Below are 19,823 nucleotides of genomic sequence, written 5' to 3' on the forward strand. Positions count from 1 at the left end.
GCGAACAACGAGCTACCTGGAAACTGGAAACAGGTTTCTGCCATTTCGGAGCAGTTTTCGCTCGAATAACCCCTTTCTTTGCTATATTTTTCCGTTTTGTTTCCCTTTTTTCTTCATTTACCTCGAAATTTTGATGTTATTAGATGTTGCTTTCTCTGTTTTAGAATTGAACTTTTCTCCTACGTAGCTTATTAGAAGAGTAATATATTATTTAAGCTGTCGATATTGATATTTACAAAAATTTACCGTAATAGTGTACTACTATTTGCTAGAATATAAATGTCGTGGTTATCCAACAAAATTATAGTATTTCCTAAAAATATTACAATTCAGAAATCTTTTTTTATTTTCCTTGAATAATAGCAAATGCGCGATATCTTATTAAATACTCTCTACACTCAAAGAATATTAGTTGAATAATAAAAGAAAGCAAGTCTTTTAAATACCAAATACTTGAATTGTTAGTAATTTTCTATTTCCATCTTTTCTACTATTTCTAATAACTTTTCGTCTCGACAAATTCGTGTTTATTTTGTACCTGGTTCCTTGAAAAAATTATTCTTCTAGCGAACCGAAAATGTTGCATTTTCTAGCTTTCATATCTTCATTCGTATGTTATTATTTTGGAATTTCGTAAATCCTACGAAATTATCTGGAACAAATGTGATTCGTGAAATGGCTCGTGACAAATGAAGGATCGACATCATCAGATAATTATATTTCCACATTTTACAATAGTCAGCAGGATGTATGATCAAGAGTCAGTTAGCTCGAAATGGGACATTCGCGTTCGCAGGCGGAGCTTGGAAAATCTGTTGATGACACTCGACACGCGGAAAAAGTGTGGATGACAAGCGTGTGCTAGTTGCACTGTGCGATATGCTGCGTACAAGTGGAGGATATAAGCAAATGTTCATCCGCTTAATATATTCTTCAACACTTTCTGAAATTGCACGTATGCAACGATTTTCACATCCGATTCAACATTTCCTTCCACTATTATTCATATATTTGAAAGGTCGATGGGAAAAGAGGGAAATATCGTGTCATGAATTTAATAAATTTTCGAGTTTAACTGTTTTTCGTATATCCCTGTGTATGTGATGCTTAGCACTGGCTATATTGCATTAATTTGAATTAAAATTGGCTAAATTCTAAAGCAATTGGAAGACATTGAGATATGCAACATATTTTTCATCTTTTACAATTTAACGTTTTATGCATATATTACTTAAAATTATACATAGAAGTTGAAAATAATGCAGAATAAAAATATAATGAAATGTTTTATTTTAATATAATATTTATTGAATTATATCTAATATTATATTGAGAAATAAATGTTTGTTTTCTGAGAAATGCTAAAACTTGACATTCCCCATCGATCTATGGAAAATTTGATTCTCGAATAATAATTGAAATTAGTAGATTATTACTAGAATTATTAGATATTAGCATTGATACTATGTAAATTATGTATTAGTAAACCTCATTGAGACTGAAACATGACACTTTCTCATTTCTGATCTCCGTTTGTAGTTCCATAAATGATCCGATCCACTTGAATAAATTTGTCTCACGTATGACGTTATTTGCCTTCGACACAACCCGTTTATGAGGAGGTAGATATTTGTACAGTTAAGTATCTCAACAGAGCATATATAGCATCATACAGAGATAATGTTAATCCTGTCATAGCATCTCGTATATTAATACAACCTTTACCAATAACACATTTAATTAGAATTAATTACACAATATATACGTATTTAGTTATAAAATTACGTAACTTTTACCTCGCATTATAGTACACTGGCACTGAATTCCAAAAATTCATATCTAGAAATATATCAAACTGTTATTCTCTTTTCTATCTTACAAACATGTTATTATTTCCATAAACAATAAAGAACTATCAAGATCAAACTATCGCAAAACGGTGCATAATCGAATAATAAAATAGAGTTATCGGTAGAGGACATTATCTGTATGATAAGTAGAATTGGATTGTATGTGGTCAAACAAGTAAAATAGAGCTCTACAGAATGCTGCAGTAGAATAGGTCAGTAAATAGAGTCATTCTACTATCCTCCAATATGCAGTAAACATAATACAGGTTGAACACTAACCTTCTCTGAGTAGAAAATCGATCATAGTAGATAATAGCCATTCAATAGAATTTGTTAAACAAATTTAAAGCGAAACTGGTCAGAAGATTAAAACAAACGATCGAGTTCAATAGCATACGGTTGCATTAAACTAGACAAGTAGAATAGGTGTAAATATTGTCCGACACAATATCTAATCAGACAACGGCAACAGTAACGTGTTTTATCAAACAACTGTTACCCGATTGTGTAAGTAATCAGTACAAGTAGGTTACGTAAGCGATTAAGTAGTATGGTTCGGTGTGTAGTTAAACAAGTAGTATAGCCGAAAGCTTTGTCAGCCGGCTATCATAACCTGGAACGTAACCGCATTGTACGGGCGTACACGAACGCGTGTAATTACGCAGCGAATACAGAACGGTTTCTAATAACGCAGGTAGCATAAGACAACGTATACTCGGACATCTGACGAGAAACAATATTAGCTTTAACATGTTGAGAAAAACCTATTTTACTAGTATCTTGTTTGTAGCGCAGTAAACGAAGGTATTTATTATGTTGATGCTTTGGAATAATATTTTGCATCGTAATATATTATAATTTTTACAATATTCCAATCTTTAAGAATTGAATGTTGAAAGGATCTATTTTGAGAGCATTATATTTGTAGCGTGAAAAATGAAGGACCTCGCTATGACTAGATTTTGGAATAATGTCATGCATCATACTGCATTACAATTTTTACGATATATCGGTATTTAAAAATTATTTGCAACGTTTCATTATGAAGATATTATACGTATATCATAGAGAATGAAGATTTTTATTGTACAGAGGAAAATTTCATTTCACACGAAGAGAAGAATTTCGATGCATAGAGAAATTTCCAATTTTGGAATTTTCCAATTTTTCAACTCTTAAAAATCGAAAGATTTCATTGTGACGATATCATACTTATACTGAAAACAAAAGACATATTTGTTATAATTCTAGTTTGCCATAATATTTTCGAAGGTTATCAAATATTTTGCCGAAGGTAGATCTTCGTAATAATAGTAATCAAAGTATAATACGCAAATATCTAAGGAAATATCCCAGTCGATCCAAATTAATTTCAATTTTGAAATCCTAAATTCTTTCAAAAAACTGAAAAGCTTCGTGATGTTCCCACGTGTGACGAGACGAACAGAAACTAGCTGCTAGTTTGACCTCTCGAAGAATCGATATCCCGACACAGTTAGACCTTTTTAGCCATTTTTAGCTATGCTATTATGACGCGAATCCTGAATGTTTCATCTCGTTTGCGGTTAACTCGATTCGTTGATCGACCTACAGAATGTTTTCTATCGCAGCTCCAAAGAGACTCGACTTTTATGTTATGCACATACATTAGCGACAATTTATCGCTTAGGGGAAGGACATTCGTTTATATGGACGTGCGCGCTTTTCACGATGCGTCTGCAGAACGACTTTTTCGTTACTGGAAGAAAAAGAAATTAAAATTTCGATCGACGCGAGCGCGATTTGTGCATAGACTTAGCGATTCTTGATAAAATGACTATAAATGGAACAGATTAGAAGGAAGCATAGGGTTCGAGGGGAATAAAAATTAAATTATATGGCATTTATTCATAGATTTTGGTAACACTAGATTTCAAGCTAATACTTTATTGTTATTAAAGCTGAAATTTAATCTTATCATTGTCTAGTGTAATTGAATTTTATTAGTTTATGTACAGAAGAGTAAATATATCAAGTAAAAGGTAACTATTTTTGATAATATAATCGAGTGAAATAAAATTGGGGCATAAAAATGGGCAATAAAAATGCAGCAAATTCTTAAAACCGGAAAGAATCAACATGAAACTCTAAATAATAGCATCCGATTTTCTAGAATTTAATATACTTCCATAATTTAATTTCCTTACGCTGTATAAAAATTCTTAGGATACAAGAAAGTCGTAGAAATGTTTTAAACGGTATTAAAAAACGAAACTTTTAAATAATTTCTCTGAATCTCGCAAACCAAATGACTGAATAATTAAACAAAGAAACATTGTGTACGTGAATAGTAAAGAATCAACGCAACGCTTTAAATAGTACCATTTTTATTTGCTATAATTTAATCTGAAACACACTCTATTCAATGCAACATTAGAATTACTCTCGTTTATTCGCATATTTCAATTATTCTCGAACCACGTATTTTCTTCTGCAATTTTAAAAGCTTTCCTGGGCGAATTAATAAAAGGCATTTGCTCGTGAGAGTGTCGGTGGTAAAAAGGCAGAATGGTAAAAGGAAGCTAAAAATGGGCGAATTTATATCGCGAAATGGTAACGCCAGTAATGGAACCTGGGCGAAGACGTTAGAATTCTAGCTTCTTCGTTTCTCTCCTCTTTTTTTTTTTCTTACTCTTTCATTCTTTTTCCATTGTTTCAGACAGCTGCTCGGGAACGGCACCCTCTACTTTCCGCCATTTCTGGCGCAGGACTTTCGAGCGGAAGTGCACAACGCTAGATACAGGTGTCGTGCAACCAGTTCCGTTGGAACCGTGCTTTCCAGGGAAGTTACTCTTCGTGCTGGTGAGTTTGTTATACTTTTGGTAAAATTTAGAGAGTTGGCTGATCGAATTTTTAACTCGTAATGTGACATTCAGTTTATAAATGAAGACCACAGACAGGAGAAATATGATGAGTGCGTTTTTATTGATTTTCTCAGTTTTACGTCGCTCGATGACTAAAAGGAAGTATTTTATTAACAGTAATATTCAGTACAGATCTTTTGAAAATAGGTGATAAATTCACAATGTATTTTTTAAAAAACGAATGATGTTTGTTCGGTTTTTATGTCAGTTTAACATAATTATATATTAACAGTTTATAAGAAAGAACGGATTAATATGAATGATATGAAATTCATAAATATGTAAATGTATATGTATAGAGATAAATAAATATTAACAAATTATACATGTATAAATCTTTAATGCGAATTTGATTTTTTTAAACGTACAAGAAGAGAAGAAGAATACATATTTAATCTAGAAATCAAATGCAAATTACATTCCGAGAAAAATGACATTACTCTTCCATAAGATGTGACTCATCGTGTTTTCCGCTTATGGTCGTCAAATAGTCTCATAAAATCAGTGCAATGACTTAATACTGGAACAAACAACGAGTACAAAGACGAAATAAAATTTTTAATAATACAGTAAAAATATTAAGACATATGGACAATGTATATAACATAAAGGAACAAACAATTCTATACATAATTAAAAATTGTAGCCAATAACAAAAGCTAACGCTCAAATGAAATTTAAATAAATATAAAAGAAATATAAACATACTAAATTGCATGCATTTGTCTATAATTTCATTCCGATTAATACTGATGAAACTGAATCGAAGTTATGGTATATTTTTTAGTCGGTTGAAATGGCAACAAATAAGGAGCTTAACGAATAATTAAAAGATTCTGGTTGCGTCGCGTTTTATTCAGTTCTGCGAGGTAGTCGAGTAAAGGGCAACGCGTTAATAACATAAAAATAGCGGAAAATATCACGAGGGAAAATCTCTATCCGTATTTCTGCATTTATGGACAGAAGTCTCATTATCGTGTTCCAGTGCGGTGCTCATTAATTACTATGTTTTTTTCCCCCGATGTCCCAGCATCGGAAGGGGAATGTTCATGCAGGCTGCTGTATAGAAGCGATACACATATACACGATATATCGGGAAAATAATAGTCGCGACTTTAACCTGAAATTTATTATTAAAAACTTCTTCAATTTATTCGAGTCTTATATGTTATATCTTCCATATATTTCTTGGAAATATGAAGTAATAAAAAAATACCGTAGGAATAGCAAATAATAACTAAATAAAAGGATATTGTATGGAAATACTTTGTTCTTTATATATTCTTCAAGCTATTAGGTTGTCCCAAGAGTTTCTTTCGTTTCATAAGGTAATAATAGATGAACAATTTCTGTTTTATATTATTTTATTGAATTAGGTATGATCCATTTCCTTATATTTGTATTATTACGTTCGTGCATAATTCAATAAACTAATATAAAACAAAAAACATTATGCGTCTATTATTTTCTTATAAAACGAAAGAAACTCTTCGGACCACCTAATACTGAATTAAGGAGTAAACGCTATATAAAAATATTAGAAACAATTAAACAGTCCAGTGTAGGATTCAGAATAGGACAAAATGATTTGACGACAAAATTGTGTAAGAATAAATTATTCTAAATATAATTATTCTATTCTGCAAGCAGTTAAACTATAAAGCAAACGATGAAACTATCACTAAAAATAATAGTCGAATGCTACTGAGAATATCTACAATGAAGAGTAGTGATCTTGTACTATCAATACTAAGAAATAATAATCTGCAAACAAAATTGCATAAAGACTCGTCGTTCTTCTTATATTGTTCAATCTATAAAACTGAAGAGCAAACGATGAAAAAAACACTGAAAATAATAATCGAATATCCACTATACAGGATAGAGACTAGTGAATTTTTGAAAGAAAAACTGTACAAAAATACTCCATCTCGTCTTTCTTTCATTCTTCGAATGACAAATGCTGAAACTTAAAAAAGAAACGCTAAAAATAATAATTCCCTGTCCAGAACAGAGCCTAATAATTTTCGAAAAGGAAACTGCATAAAAGTATTGCGTGTCGTCTTGCATTGTCCGAACTATCAGCTGTAAAGTGCAAACGATGAATACACGTCGAAAATTATAATCGTATATTCATTATTTAGAAAATGTTAAGAAAAATTATTTAGAAGGAATTGTACAAAGGTAGCTCGTGTCATCTTTCATTCTGAAAGCTACAGGACCTAAAACATAAATCGCGAAAGGAGCACTAAAAGGAGGTCTTGTACCCATCGATACGTTTCCACGGCGCGTTGCGTGAGCACAATAAACGTCAATTACAGTAGCCAACGTCGCCTTTGGAACGTGACTGGTCGCCGGAAATGGCGGAAAGTTGCTGAAGATCCCATTATGCCGGAAACGCGGCCCGCGTTTTCACCGAGACATCGTCGAGTAAATACCGGAGGGAAAACGCCAATGAAAGCCGTTAAATTGTATCGAAGCAAGTTCGATTTGAACAAACGACCAGACAGAGAAGGAAAGAGGAAAGATGGAAATAGGAAAAAAGAAGCGAAAGAGGAAGAAGACAGGAGAAACGTCTGGGGAACATCGTTCGCGAGAACATGGGACAAAGGTTGGTCCGGTACCACGAGCTTTACGTGAGCCACCATTTAAATGGCTGATTTTATGCCGACCAACGCGTATAGCAAGCTACGTGCTTTCGCCTGCCGTGGATAGCACGTGTACACTGTGCAACCGAAATTAGAAGAAAATTTCGAATCCTTCCATTTAACTTGCTTTCGATTCGTTCTGTTGCTTTTTTAATGCGATCTCGTCGACACGCTGTTTTACTTTCGCGTAAACGAGTCCTCTCTCTACTTTTAGCCCATTTTTAGGTGGATTTCTGTTTGATTAGGAGAAAAGAAAATTAACGTTGATGAAGGTTTTTCCGTTTTGAACTTTAGGTCAATATAATATAGTACTTTTTAATTTTCCTTTATTTTAATTTTAATTTACCAGATATTTTTTGAAATTATGATATATAAGCATTTTTAAATACGCAATTTTACAAATACTTGCCTTGTGAAAGTTATTATTTCTCAAAAAACATTTCTTATGCGACAGCCTAATATTTATGAATAGGATTCTTCCTGGAATTTAGTGTTTGATAATAAAAAATAAAAAGAGAATAATACCCTAATTTAAAAAAAGAAGAGCAAGAAGTTCCCAAATTTACTCAACCTAAATTAAGATCTTAGAATGAAAGCTAACTCAAATTAGATTCCCCTTTTCCTAATATTTACGAATAAAACTTACGATCAATGATCGCCTTAACTTAAAACCAACAAATATAATTATAAAAGTATTTTAAAGAAAGTAATTTGGAGAAGCAAGTATATTGGAGAAAGATCGTTGATATTCTTTTTCTATCCAAACATATCAACCTCGTTCACAGTCCTCCGCTACGCCAATTTATTAATTTTAATACTTGTTCGCGTTCCTCGCACGATAATCCAGTCTTCGTCTCAATTTCCTGATAAGTGATCTTAAATTTAGCGACCTCGTCATTAGATATGCAATTATGCAATTACGTAAATTACATTTCTAACCGTGTCAAATTCTTCTCTGATTCTTCCTACAAATTCAAACAATCAACTCTGCAATTATTTAATTGTTAAGTAGTTATCATTAGACTGCGGATTTTTATACAGTTTTATATTTTTATGAATGTAACTAAAGAAATGGAATCTAAATAGAAGTTCCATGTACTAAATATTATAATGAATATTCTATTTTGAATATTTTATATACTTTATATATTATATCTGTTATATATATTATATATTAATGTTATACATATACATTATTGCACGCTATATGTATTGAATGCATTTTTACACCTTCAAATTTCCTATGAATACATAAATATAAAAATCTGCAATCTAATTAATTTTTCTTTTCTACGTATACATATGTATATGCAATATACGTACAATTATAACATTATAACCACTGTGTTCTTTTTTCGTAACATAGGTTTAGTGCTCGTCAATTACCACATAGACAAATTTTCGAAGGAGAGACGTAATGACAGTAAATTCGGCCAAGTTCTTGAGACGAAGGTGGAGAAACGTGTATCGATTGGTAGGTTTTTCGTCTGGGGAAGTTCGTAAGTCGCGGCCGTCAGCGGCAACAGAAAATTCTTCTTTCTACTTTACGTCGAGACATCCCCGTCTGGGGAACTGCGAGAAAGTTCTCCGACAGGAAACGCGAGCGTATACGGGCCAGCCAATTTGACCAGTTGGTATAGAAAAAAAAGGAAATAAACTGGAGAAGAATTCGAAAGTCAAATCCTACGATCCTGACCATACGATTTCCCCTTTTTTAACTTCATCCTTCGTTCGTAAGTCGGTCACTTCGCGAAAAGTTCTCGAACATGAATCGTCCGACGAGCACGTGTTCCGACTGTTTTCCATTGATGTTGTTTATTAGATCGAAGAACGAGAATAGAAGAGTTTACTTTGATCGCGTCTTCGACTAATATCCCATGAGTTTCGTCTCGTTTCGCGATGTCGTTTCGAGGATTTCGCTGTTTAGACTAGAATTATTCGTAAAGGAAAACTGAACCTCACAGAGGACAGATTTATCAATTCCACTGTTTATTAATTTCTTTATTTCGTTACATAAATACCTACACGATTAATATTCAACTCTCAAGAAAGAAAGGAAGAAATATAAATTTATGTATAGTTCCATAAGTTCATTTAGACGATGATATAAGATGAGGAGAGATATAAATATGATGCAGGAAGATGATACAAATAATGATAAATTGCAAAGTAAATTTAAGAAACAGTGTTTGTAGTGTCATTATTCTTCTGTACTTTTCACTTTATGGAATTGGTCAGTGCGACATCTGACCGTCTATTGAAGGTAGGATTTAAGAAATTATATTTTAAGTTTAAACATAAAATCAAACAAATATAAATATCCCAAATATCAGTATTTAAATCTTTTAACGAGGAACATCATTTTTAAAAATATGCCTATCTGTCAATAAAAATACTTTTAAAAAGTATATAAAAATATACAAGTTCGCCAATGTTCGTTTATATTGATCAACTATACCAACGTAAGTATCTAAAGCATTTAAAAAATTAAAATAAATAACATTCTCTGTTCAAAAAAAAAAAATTAGTTCTTAAAGATATCTACTATTCTCTAAATTAGTACAAAGTACAGACTTCTTCAACTCATCTCAAAGTAGAACTTCCAATTAAACGCTATTGAGTGCTGCTTAATCCCATGAAAGATGCAACAATAACAATCGAATTATCATGAATTCGCCAAGAATTTCCGCCAAATTTACTCTCAAAGTCCTCCCACCCTGTTCCCTCGTCCCACCGTGAAAACTCAACGTTTTCCGGTGGTAACAAGTCTGCCGACTAATAAACGACGCGACTTTCCTCTCTTCTTAAACGTAATTACCGCCTGACAAGAGAAAAAAGGAAAACGAAGGGAAAAAGACGGAAGAGAAGACGCGACAAGGGGGCAACGGAAAAGACGTTGAACGCAAACGATCATAGAAGCCAGATCTATGAGACGCGGCGTTAATTAAACCTCGTTACATCAGGGACTTTCTACGAACTTCGTCGTTAACAAGCTGCCGTCGAATCGAAATCTTCGATAATCTCTCGAACGTCTTGGACCGTTCGAGCCTTCAGCGTTTCGTAATAAATCCACCCTTTAAAAGCAGATTGCCAAAGAGGATTTCGAAAAGAAGTGGCTCGTTATCAACCACTCTGTTTCGCTCGGCATCACCCTTTCACCAGGCTTCTCGGCGAAACCTAACCTTCGCGTAGACTTACGCAAAACTTACGACTCACGGAAACCTGCCAAAAAAGTCTGGCAACTTCCTTTTACGTAAGAGAGTCTCTTAGACCCACGCACAGTTTCCCCGACTTCTTGCAGCCCGGCAGAAAAACACAGGAGAGGACGGTTTAGCTTAGGTAGACAGAGACGGGGCAGAGCTTCCTGGAAAAGGCACCGTTCATTAAAATGTGTTCCAGCCGGCGGTAATTACGCGTTTAATTATTTAAACGAGTGACCCGGCATTCAGCAAGATTTCATCCCCACCTCTGCTCTTCTGCGTTTCATCCCCATTTCGATTCCCTCCCTCTGGTTAAACTCTACTCCTTCTCTCTCTCTCTCTCTCTCTCTCTCTCTCTCTCTCTCGCGCGCTAGCTCTTTAGTTTGTGAAAGTAGCGTTTTCGTTTCTTGTCTCGATAATATCAGAGAGGACTCGCCATCTTCATTCAATCTTCCTACCCTTTTCTCTGTTTCTTTCCACGTTTCCGCTGTAGAAACAGGGGTGGTAAAAGGGTGGGCAGAAGGGTTGCCTCGCGATGCTTGGACCTTAGGCCTGGCCCTCTGTATTTCTCGTGTCTTTCTCCTTCCGTTTTTCAAGCCGAGGCTTTTCAACTCTGCGCCTTTTCAACCTCAACATGTACCATTTCCGTCCCGTTTCCGGTTCGTACGTCTGTGTCGCGCTTGAAGATAGAGACAGACGTACTTGAGGATGTCGCAGCGTCTTCTACAGGCCAGATCCGACGCGGATACCGCGAATGAAACGGTTAATTGGTCGTGAAGGGGACACTGGGATATATTCGCCGAGCTATTCGCTTGCAATTCGAGCAGTTTGCGTTTCGTGCCGCGGTTCCGGATAAGAGAAACTGCTGCGCGCGTTAATTATCGCTGGCTCATCAGATGGAAGGATAGCGGACAATGTGAGACAAAGTTTAGGGGAGGAGTTGCAGGTTCTCGTGTACGGATATTATTAATTTTGTCGCTTCTGTAACGAGTGAAAGGAAAATTGATCGTTTTTGGTGAAATTCTTGAGATATAACGGCAGGGGGTTATTCCTAAGCGTAGTTTAATTAATTAAAAATTTGTTTAGAAGCTAGTTTAAAAAAGATAAATTTTTAAAGCGAGTTTTTAGTTCAGGGAAATTATTTTCGTTTGAATTGTAGAATATACAGATTCTGTATTTCGATAAGAATTAATTTTCAGCTAATTTAAGGAAGAAATTCGTTTTGTTCTTGTTTTCTTCTGATATGAAAAAGATTTCGACAACTAATTCTTAAATTCTTCCTTCTTCCTTCTATTAATACAATTTTAATATCTATGAACAGATTATTTTTGCATTTTATTATAAAACGAAACACTGTTGTTATATCACTTTTTTTATACTATTAAAATACAATTTTGTAGAAACGAAAGGTAATTTTGTATGATCTCTCTAGCAAATTTAAATAAGATAAAACATTCGATTATAATGGAAAGATAGAATTCGACTTCTCGAATCCTTGCTCCCGCGATAAACAACAAAATTCCCAAAGAAAAATCCTTATTTTCTAAAACAATCTTTCATAAGCCCAACAAGCATCAACCGTACTATCCATCGTGAAGAGTACAAGAAACGAATGAATAATTTCACATAATTGCTTGCTCTCGCAACGAACAAGTGCAACTACTTTTTCAAGTTTCCAAAACAACCTCTTCAAACCACCAAACACCAATCGTATTATAAACGTCAATGACAAAGCTAGAAAAGAAATACCGCTGCATGAAATTGAAAGAAACGAGAAGAACACTCATCGCACCTGAAAAAAATCAAACTAACCGCAAGGAAGGAACACGATTAAAGAGGAGAGATGCAAGCTGATTTCCACGTGTTCCTTGCTCTCTTCTCGATGCACGGTATCACTGGAATGAAAGGGCCGAGATACAGAGGTGAGGCCTGGACCCGGCTGAAAAGCGATGAGGAATTTATCTGAAATGACATCGGCTCGACCCTCGTCGTCCGCCAAAGGACTTGTTCCCGAGAAGAGCTGCATTGTCTGGAGAAAAAAGGGGAGCCGTTTCTCCTCTCTTTCTCTCTCTGTTTCCTTCTACGTGCTTTTCTTTTTCTCTCCGGCCAACTTGGCGCGGGTTTCTCGTAAGGGCATCCCGGGAAGCGCTCGTGCCACGCCACTTCCGACGATGACCTCCGACAGCGACTGCAAAGCATCGTGCACCGAGAACGAATGGATCATTAATTGATTCTGAGATGAATCGAGAAATGGTTTTTATTTTGGTTCGTCGAGGAAATTTGTTTGGAATTTTTGGTTTCTCCTTTCCTCTGTTTTTCTCTTTTCTTAAGAGATTTTTAACGTCGCGTCAACCGCATTAAAAAGGTTAATTATCGTCCAAATTCCAGTTACGTGAAATCAGTGAACAACAAATGATTCTCGATTATTACTATTTTTCACTAGATCACGGGATCAGATTAGACTTTGTTGTGTAATATCGTGTCTTTCAAAAAAGAAAAAGATCTTGAAATTTGTTCGGTGTTGTTGAAATTTCCATTTAGAATTTCATTAACCTGGAGTTTATAGGACGAGACTGTCTAGATTTAAGATCATTCAGAAGTATGTGTCTAATGGTATAATTTGACAATTACAAATATAAATTGGTGGATCAGATTTGGAGATTAATTTGGACAATTCTGAGACTGTTTAATATTACTGTTTGTTATAAATTTCGTTTTTAAAGAGTGGCTGATAAAAGATCGGTGCATTGATTGGCTAATTTTGTAACAAGGTTTGCACTGATTTAATGTTTTCTAAGACTGTCTTTGGAGTTATAGAGAAGTTTGTCTTTCGTTTGTCATCGACAATAGAATCTCAACTTCGTATCCAAAAGTTTATAACGAAACAAGAACCCAATAATTTGAACAATGAAATAATTCAATACGTAATTCAACAGCTTACTATAAAATATCAGAAAGAAAGACATCATCGAAAACAAACAACAAATTCTCGTCTTCAATTATATCAAAGAATTATCCTCATAATTACGTCAAGCACCATCGAATAAATAATAATAATTTCAACGATACAGTATCTACATAAAGAAGTTAACAAAAATATTTGACAATGTTTCCAATTGAAGATTCAGCGGATGATCGGTCTGTCCTCAACAGATTACGTCAATCTAACCGAGAGAAATCGAGGCGTTGCAGGCTGCACCACGATATCGAGGGAACGTGAATCGAAAAGAAACTTAATCCTGGGGTTGGCTGCGAATCCACGGGAAATATCGTTGCCCGGTTCGCTGGAGATCTGCGCATATTGGCCTCGTTTGCACGTTTCGTTTCGTTTTCCTCCCCTTCGACGGAATTTGATCGTTATCCAGGTATTTGCCAGCTCCAGTCACGGGGCGTTCTCCAAGTGGCTTCCTAATTTTTCACGTCTCCAAAAAGCAATCGACTCGACGTTTCCTTGAATTTTCTTCTTTTATATTCGAATATTTTCTAGCTCCTTCCGTTCCACTAACTCTTTCTATGAGACATTCTGTCTCTGGATATTTTCTTAATTTTTTTTACGATAGCAGAAAGTAATTGACTCGATATTTCCTCCAACTTTCTTCTTTTATATCCAACATTTTCTAGCTTCTTCAGTTTCAAATTTTTTTACGACACACTCTACTTTCTTCATTTTTCATATCTCCAAAATGCAATTGGACGCTTCCTCGAATTTCCTTTTTTCCACTGTTTTCTGTTCACTCTCGTGCTACCAAATTTTTCTGTGATAGACACGTTCTTCTTTTTTAACATTTCATAAAGACGAACGATGGGACTGTCAGTAGTTTTATTTAAATGCCGCCGATGTTTCGCCGAATTTTCTTTCTCCGTGTTCCATACATAGCAACAAACAATATACAAATGGGAAAGAACACAAAATACTACTCAACTAGAAATTTCAATTTATCCCAAATATCTGCCATACTTAAAAAGGAAAACTAATAAATCTAAATACAAAATCGAATAAAATCCAACTAAAAAATAACACCAAACATTGTCCAATTTGTAACTTATTGCAACAGTGTAACTGTTAATTAGTTCCGAATGTCCATCAACCATAGACGAAGAAGAAGCCTAATAGAATTTAGAATCGAAATAACATTGTATCAAACGTAGAACTGAAATTGACATCCGGATGACAGACAAGTACCTTGTCCGGAGGTATTAAATTAACACTATAAACTGAATCTAATTCATTTAAACGACGTTGTTCACTGTCGTGCAACAGCGTTTTCCGTGGATGGAAAGCGTGGAAAAGAGAGGAGCCGGGTTATTGCAAAATTTTCGAATGTCAGAAGCAGGGAAGGAGTGACTTAAACGCGTTACGTTTAATACTTAAATTGTGCCTCCGAAATGAGACGCGTAACAGCGTGACGCCCAAGCTGACAGTGCTATTAAGAGCAATATCGTAGCTACCTGTCAGATCTGGGAATAAATGGAGCGGCGACGGAACTGCTGGAGCTGAAAACGAATTTCCGGATGCGACGCTAATCTTATCTCCGCTACGGAATTTACCTCGACAAACGTCCTCCTTTCTTTTCACCGAGGAAACCTAAACGAATCCGTGAACGTGAAAATAGTAATAATCGAGAATCATTTGTTGTTCACTGATTTCACGTAACTGGAAGTTGGATAATAATTAACCTTTAGCTGGTATCGTCGAGTGATATAATTTAATGTATAGAATTCAAATCAGGCTATTTAATTTCATTGGTTGGATTTAATTTGTCTCCTTTAATTTATCATCTCAAGCTATAAGATAAATGTCACTAATATTATTATTATATAATAAATACAGATTAAACCAGAGAACTCTAAAATCATATGATTTAATCGAAATTATTATCGTCGGTATACATAGCGATATATGAACTTTTCGAAATATACAAGTCCGCTAAATATGTATCCTGTGGCTTCTATGTACAAAGGCGTGCATTAATATTCCGGCACCATGGTGTGCGCAGAATTATTATTGTATAAGTTTATGTCTGATAATTAACGCATTATTGACGATACACCGTGAAATAAACTTTATCCCGGTTACTACATAAAAAGGAATGAAAATCGTCTCCAGTCAACGAGTTAATTAATCAGTCCTTAATATATTAATACAAATAATTGGAAAAATATTTTACTTGTCCAATGCATATACTTTTTCTAAATAAAAATAATAAGCTAAATAATTTTTAAACTGTATGAAATATCCGAGTTAAATTAAATTAATACGGATCACTGTACCTTTTTGAATTCTTTTCAAATTTTATCAATATAACCGTGATAATCGAGTCTCACTGCAGTTCTAATTAATGAAACTCCAAAAATACTTCCATGAACGATTATATTTTATCTCGATACATAACTCTTGATAAATTCGCTCAAGCAACTTTATCGTGTAAACGATTGTAGCGAAAGGAGATTGGAACACGGGAATGAAAGATTTCGATCCACTACTTTATCGATTTAACAGTGGAATCGCGAACGTAATGGCGTTGCGGGGGTGGTAACGTCTTCCCGGGATGTATCGTCGATTTTTACTCTGAGAATTTTCCGTGTCGGGTCGGAAACGGATGTCACGTCCATCCGCGTGATTTATAGCTCCTGCATCGGTATTCGAACGAAACGTGTCGGTAAACAACGTGGAGCTCTGTGAAAAATCCTCGTCCGGAAGGGGATTTATGTAAATAGCGGATGGGCGAAAACGACTGTCGCGATTCTTTCTTTTGGATCGTGTGGATAGAACGACAAGCGTACTTGATTGTTCTACTTTGTTTCAGGGTAATAATTTACGATAGTTTTATGAGAATTGATCCTTGCAATAGATTATTTCTCTACATTCTCGTAAATCTCAAAATTGACTTCAGCTGTGGATCGATGTATTTTGCGAGCATCGCTGAGATGATTTTTGATTGAAGATTTTTAGTATTTATTTTAATATGGCTACATTGTGACGTTGGATAAAAATAAATCGCGATATTTTATTAGAAAATGTCTTTTACAAGCAGGACATCATATTTGGCTGTTAGAGAAGATTGTTGTTGTAACTAAAAAAAGATAGAGAATATTACTGGAATATGATTATGAAGGTTCGAACGCAAAGTCCTGTTGGATAATCTTATAATAATGTACGTAATATTAAATTTATCAATAACAGATGAAAGATATGAAGTAGGATTTGAAATAACTAATGTTTGACTAACATTTAAAAGATATTATTTGAAAAATACAAATTGGAGATAAAACTTTACTTTAAAGTATTGTTTAGAGCATTAATTATCAATCAGAAACTTGCTACCCAACGTACAAAACAACTTCGCGATTGGATTCGAAACTTCGAAACGTACAAAGAAACAGACAAAAATCTGTACCTTCGAAAAGCAAAGACCTTTACAAGTTCGCGTAACTTTAATCCACTCAAGAGAATCCCGACAAAACGCACTCGAAAACAAATCGATAACTCACCCCTTACCATAAACTCAGTTTCGAAGTCTCCGATTCCTAAAGAATGAGGAATCTACAACCCCAAACTTGTCAAACTTCCCTTTCATCTCCGCTTAATCCACGCAAACAGCAGCGCAAACATCTGCAGCAACATTTTTTCCTTAAGGGATGAAACTTTTTAAACGTAAAGCTCAGAGAAAAACGAAGAAAAGATGGAGAAAAAGGAAACTTTAATGAAGCATTGGGTAATTACGCTTTGTCAAGTCTGGTTACCAAGTTTGTATTAATAATTGTTCGTTTCGACTCGTTGCTGAAAAATACGAGTATTAGTCGTTTGAAAACGTGAAGTTACATTGGAAGAAACGAGTCATACGCAATTCACTAAAATATTAATTCTGCGTTGTATTAAAATTTCTCTCCAGTTTCGCTACGAACAGCTTAATAGTACTAATTTAGAGCTTCTGCTCGAATTTTAACCCTTTCGCTTCGAGCGCAGCTTATAGGCGGCACCCACGAGATGACCTGTGGGTACGAGCGCCGCATATAGGCGGTGACCACGCGATGACTCCTGGGTCCGGCACCCCATATATTCGGCATCCAAATGATGCATATACAAGTGCTATCTGTAGTCAATAATATATTTTTTCGTTATCGGCAGAACATCTTCTGTTGAGTTTATTGACATATTGGATTAATCACTTCTTAAAGTTACTTATTATTGAAACAGCATCAGAACGTTTCACGCAATATATTTCAAACCTCCAATCGATCGTATACTGTTTCATGCTAAAACATCTATTAAATCCATTGACAGCGAAACGATATTTCATATACGGTTCTTACAAGAATTATTGTTATTTAAGACTTAGGGAAACGTATATACAGCAACCACGCACACTGTGCGTATTTCTGGCGCGCGTTTCTGTTCAATAACAGTACTTCGGCGGACTGGACTGCCGAAGCGAAAGGGTTAATATCGACGATAATTTAATCAAACGTTAATTCTGCACTGTCTTTAAATTTTCTCATCAATTTCGCTACGAACAGCTTAATAATTCTAATTTGGAATTTGTGCTCGAATTTCAGTGTTGACAGTACCTGGGTATGATGTAAGGGTGAACAGGTCTCCGGTGGTGGAGGGTTGCAACGCGGTTTTATCTTGCACGGCAAGAGAAGACGTGAAGGAACATCTGACAGTCACCTCCTGGTTTCGTGACGATGCCATTCTTCTACCTGGAAGCACGGACACGGGTGAGTGTCAACGTTCTTTAAAAATATATTTATGCTTTCTTTCATATGTTTATATGTTTCATGTTTATTAGAGAAGTAATACTTGCTACTAGATGCCTTTGATAGCTTACAGCTTTACGTCCGGACGATATGGTTTTTTTGAACGATTCAATAATTTTGTCGAATTATCAACGTCCACACATTTCTATATTTCACGTCGCATGTTCAGCTCTCAATACATACGCATTAGTGGATTCAATGAATTGTGTAATAGCTGTTACTATAATAGCTACTTCACACTACGGCGAATTGTTCACTTGTCGATTCAATTGTTTATTTGTGTAATTGCACATTTACTTATCCGTGCATTCGATGAGATCACCGATTCGCTCGCTTTTGACATTTGGTTTTGTCGATGGTATAAAGTGGACGATAAAACCGAACGGTCGATACTCTTTTTCCTTTTTTTTCTTTTTTTTTTTTTTTTTTTGTATTTATGAAAGAGTTATAGAGGAGAGCGTACACGAACCGTGGAAAATGGCAGAAATAAATACAGATTTTTGTCATCATGTTAGCAAAGTAAAGACGCGCTGTATGACATAGAAGAAATAACAAACAAAGAAACAGAATGGAAGGGGATATTTATCTCATTAAAAGAAGATTTTGACTTTGTTAAACCCCTCTCCACTCTTTTCAACAGATCATTAAATAGTAAATATTGACAGAAGAAAATAGTTAAAAAATGTTATTTCATCTCTTCTTAATTGAATTATGAGCATCTGATAGAAACCACATTGATGTCTATTTTTTACAATAGATTGTGACCAATGTTTTTTGATGGTCTTTTTTCTACGAGCGTAATATCAAAACATAATGAAAAATGTATTTACGTCCATCCTGTTTGACTGTAAATGACAGAATAGACGAACAAATGAAGCAAGTAATCAGGATCTTTAGCGAAAACAAGGAATTGTGTGAACGCTGTTTTCGACTGTTAGGTATACAATTATCCAATCGATCGAAAACCAATATCGTCTGGACGAGCTCTTAAAGTACAAGATCAGTTGCTGGCCATTGCTATTAACATTGCAACGATTCTCCAATTCTTGTATTTCAATCTTGCTTTCATTTTGGTAAACATAAAGAAGTTGTAATATTTTTGGAGAAGATATTAACATAAAAATGAAACGAGAAATCTTGCACTTGAATAAGACTTCTTTCGTATTTAGTCCAAACTCCAGATACTTCGTAACGTCAGAAGAATACAATTGGGTCGAAAACCACCAAAACAACTTAGCAGGTTTAATATGATTAATCAAATCTGTTAATGAGATACCTACTTGAAAAGTATCTGTTACTCAGATACATCACTCTACTTATTGTGCAAGTACTCAAGACTACTTATATATAGATACTTCCAAACACAAGTTCTGAAGTAATTCCATCTACATTGAAGAAGAAATAATCATTTCTTCAAATCTACAGATGATAGAATACGTGTCAAAAAAGTATTTGTCATGG

The 19,823-nt window shown here is 34.8% G+C and overlaps 1 protein-coding gene across 5 annotated transcripts in view; it reads left to right on the top strand.

The window, feature by feature from the left end:
• Positions 1–19,823, top strand: part of LOC132904862 (cell adhesion molecule Dscam2) — a 304,829-nt gene that overhangs the window by 244,287 nt on the left and 40,719 nt on the right. For all 5 annotated transcript variants that reach the window (XM_060955649.1, XM_060955646.1, XM_060955647.1 and 2 more), the window contains exons 5-6: positions 4,549–4,691; positions 18,159–18,323. In XM_060955649.1, the coding sequence (XP_060811632.1) occupies positions 4,549–4,691; positions 18,159–18,323 (308 nt within the window). The remainder of the gene's footprint in view (positions 1–4,548; positions 4,692–18,158; positions 18,324–19,823) is intronic.

This window comes from Bombus pascuorum, chromosome 3, assembly GCF_905332965.1.
Source record: "Bombus pascuorum chromosome 3, iyBomPasc1.1, whole genome shotgun sequence".
Classification (NCBI taxonomy): domain Eukaryota; kingdom Metazoa; phylum Arthropoda; class Insecta; order Hymenoptera; family Apidae; genus Bombus; species Bombus pascuorum.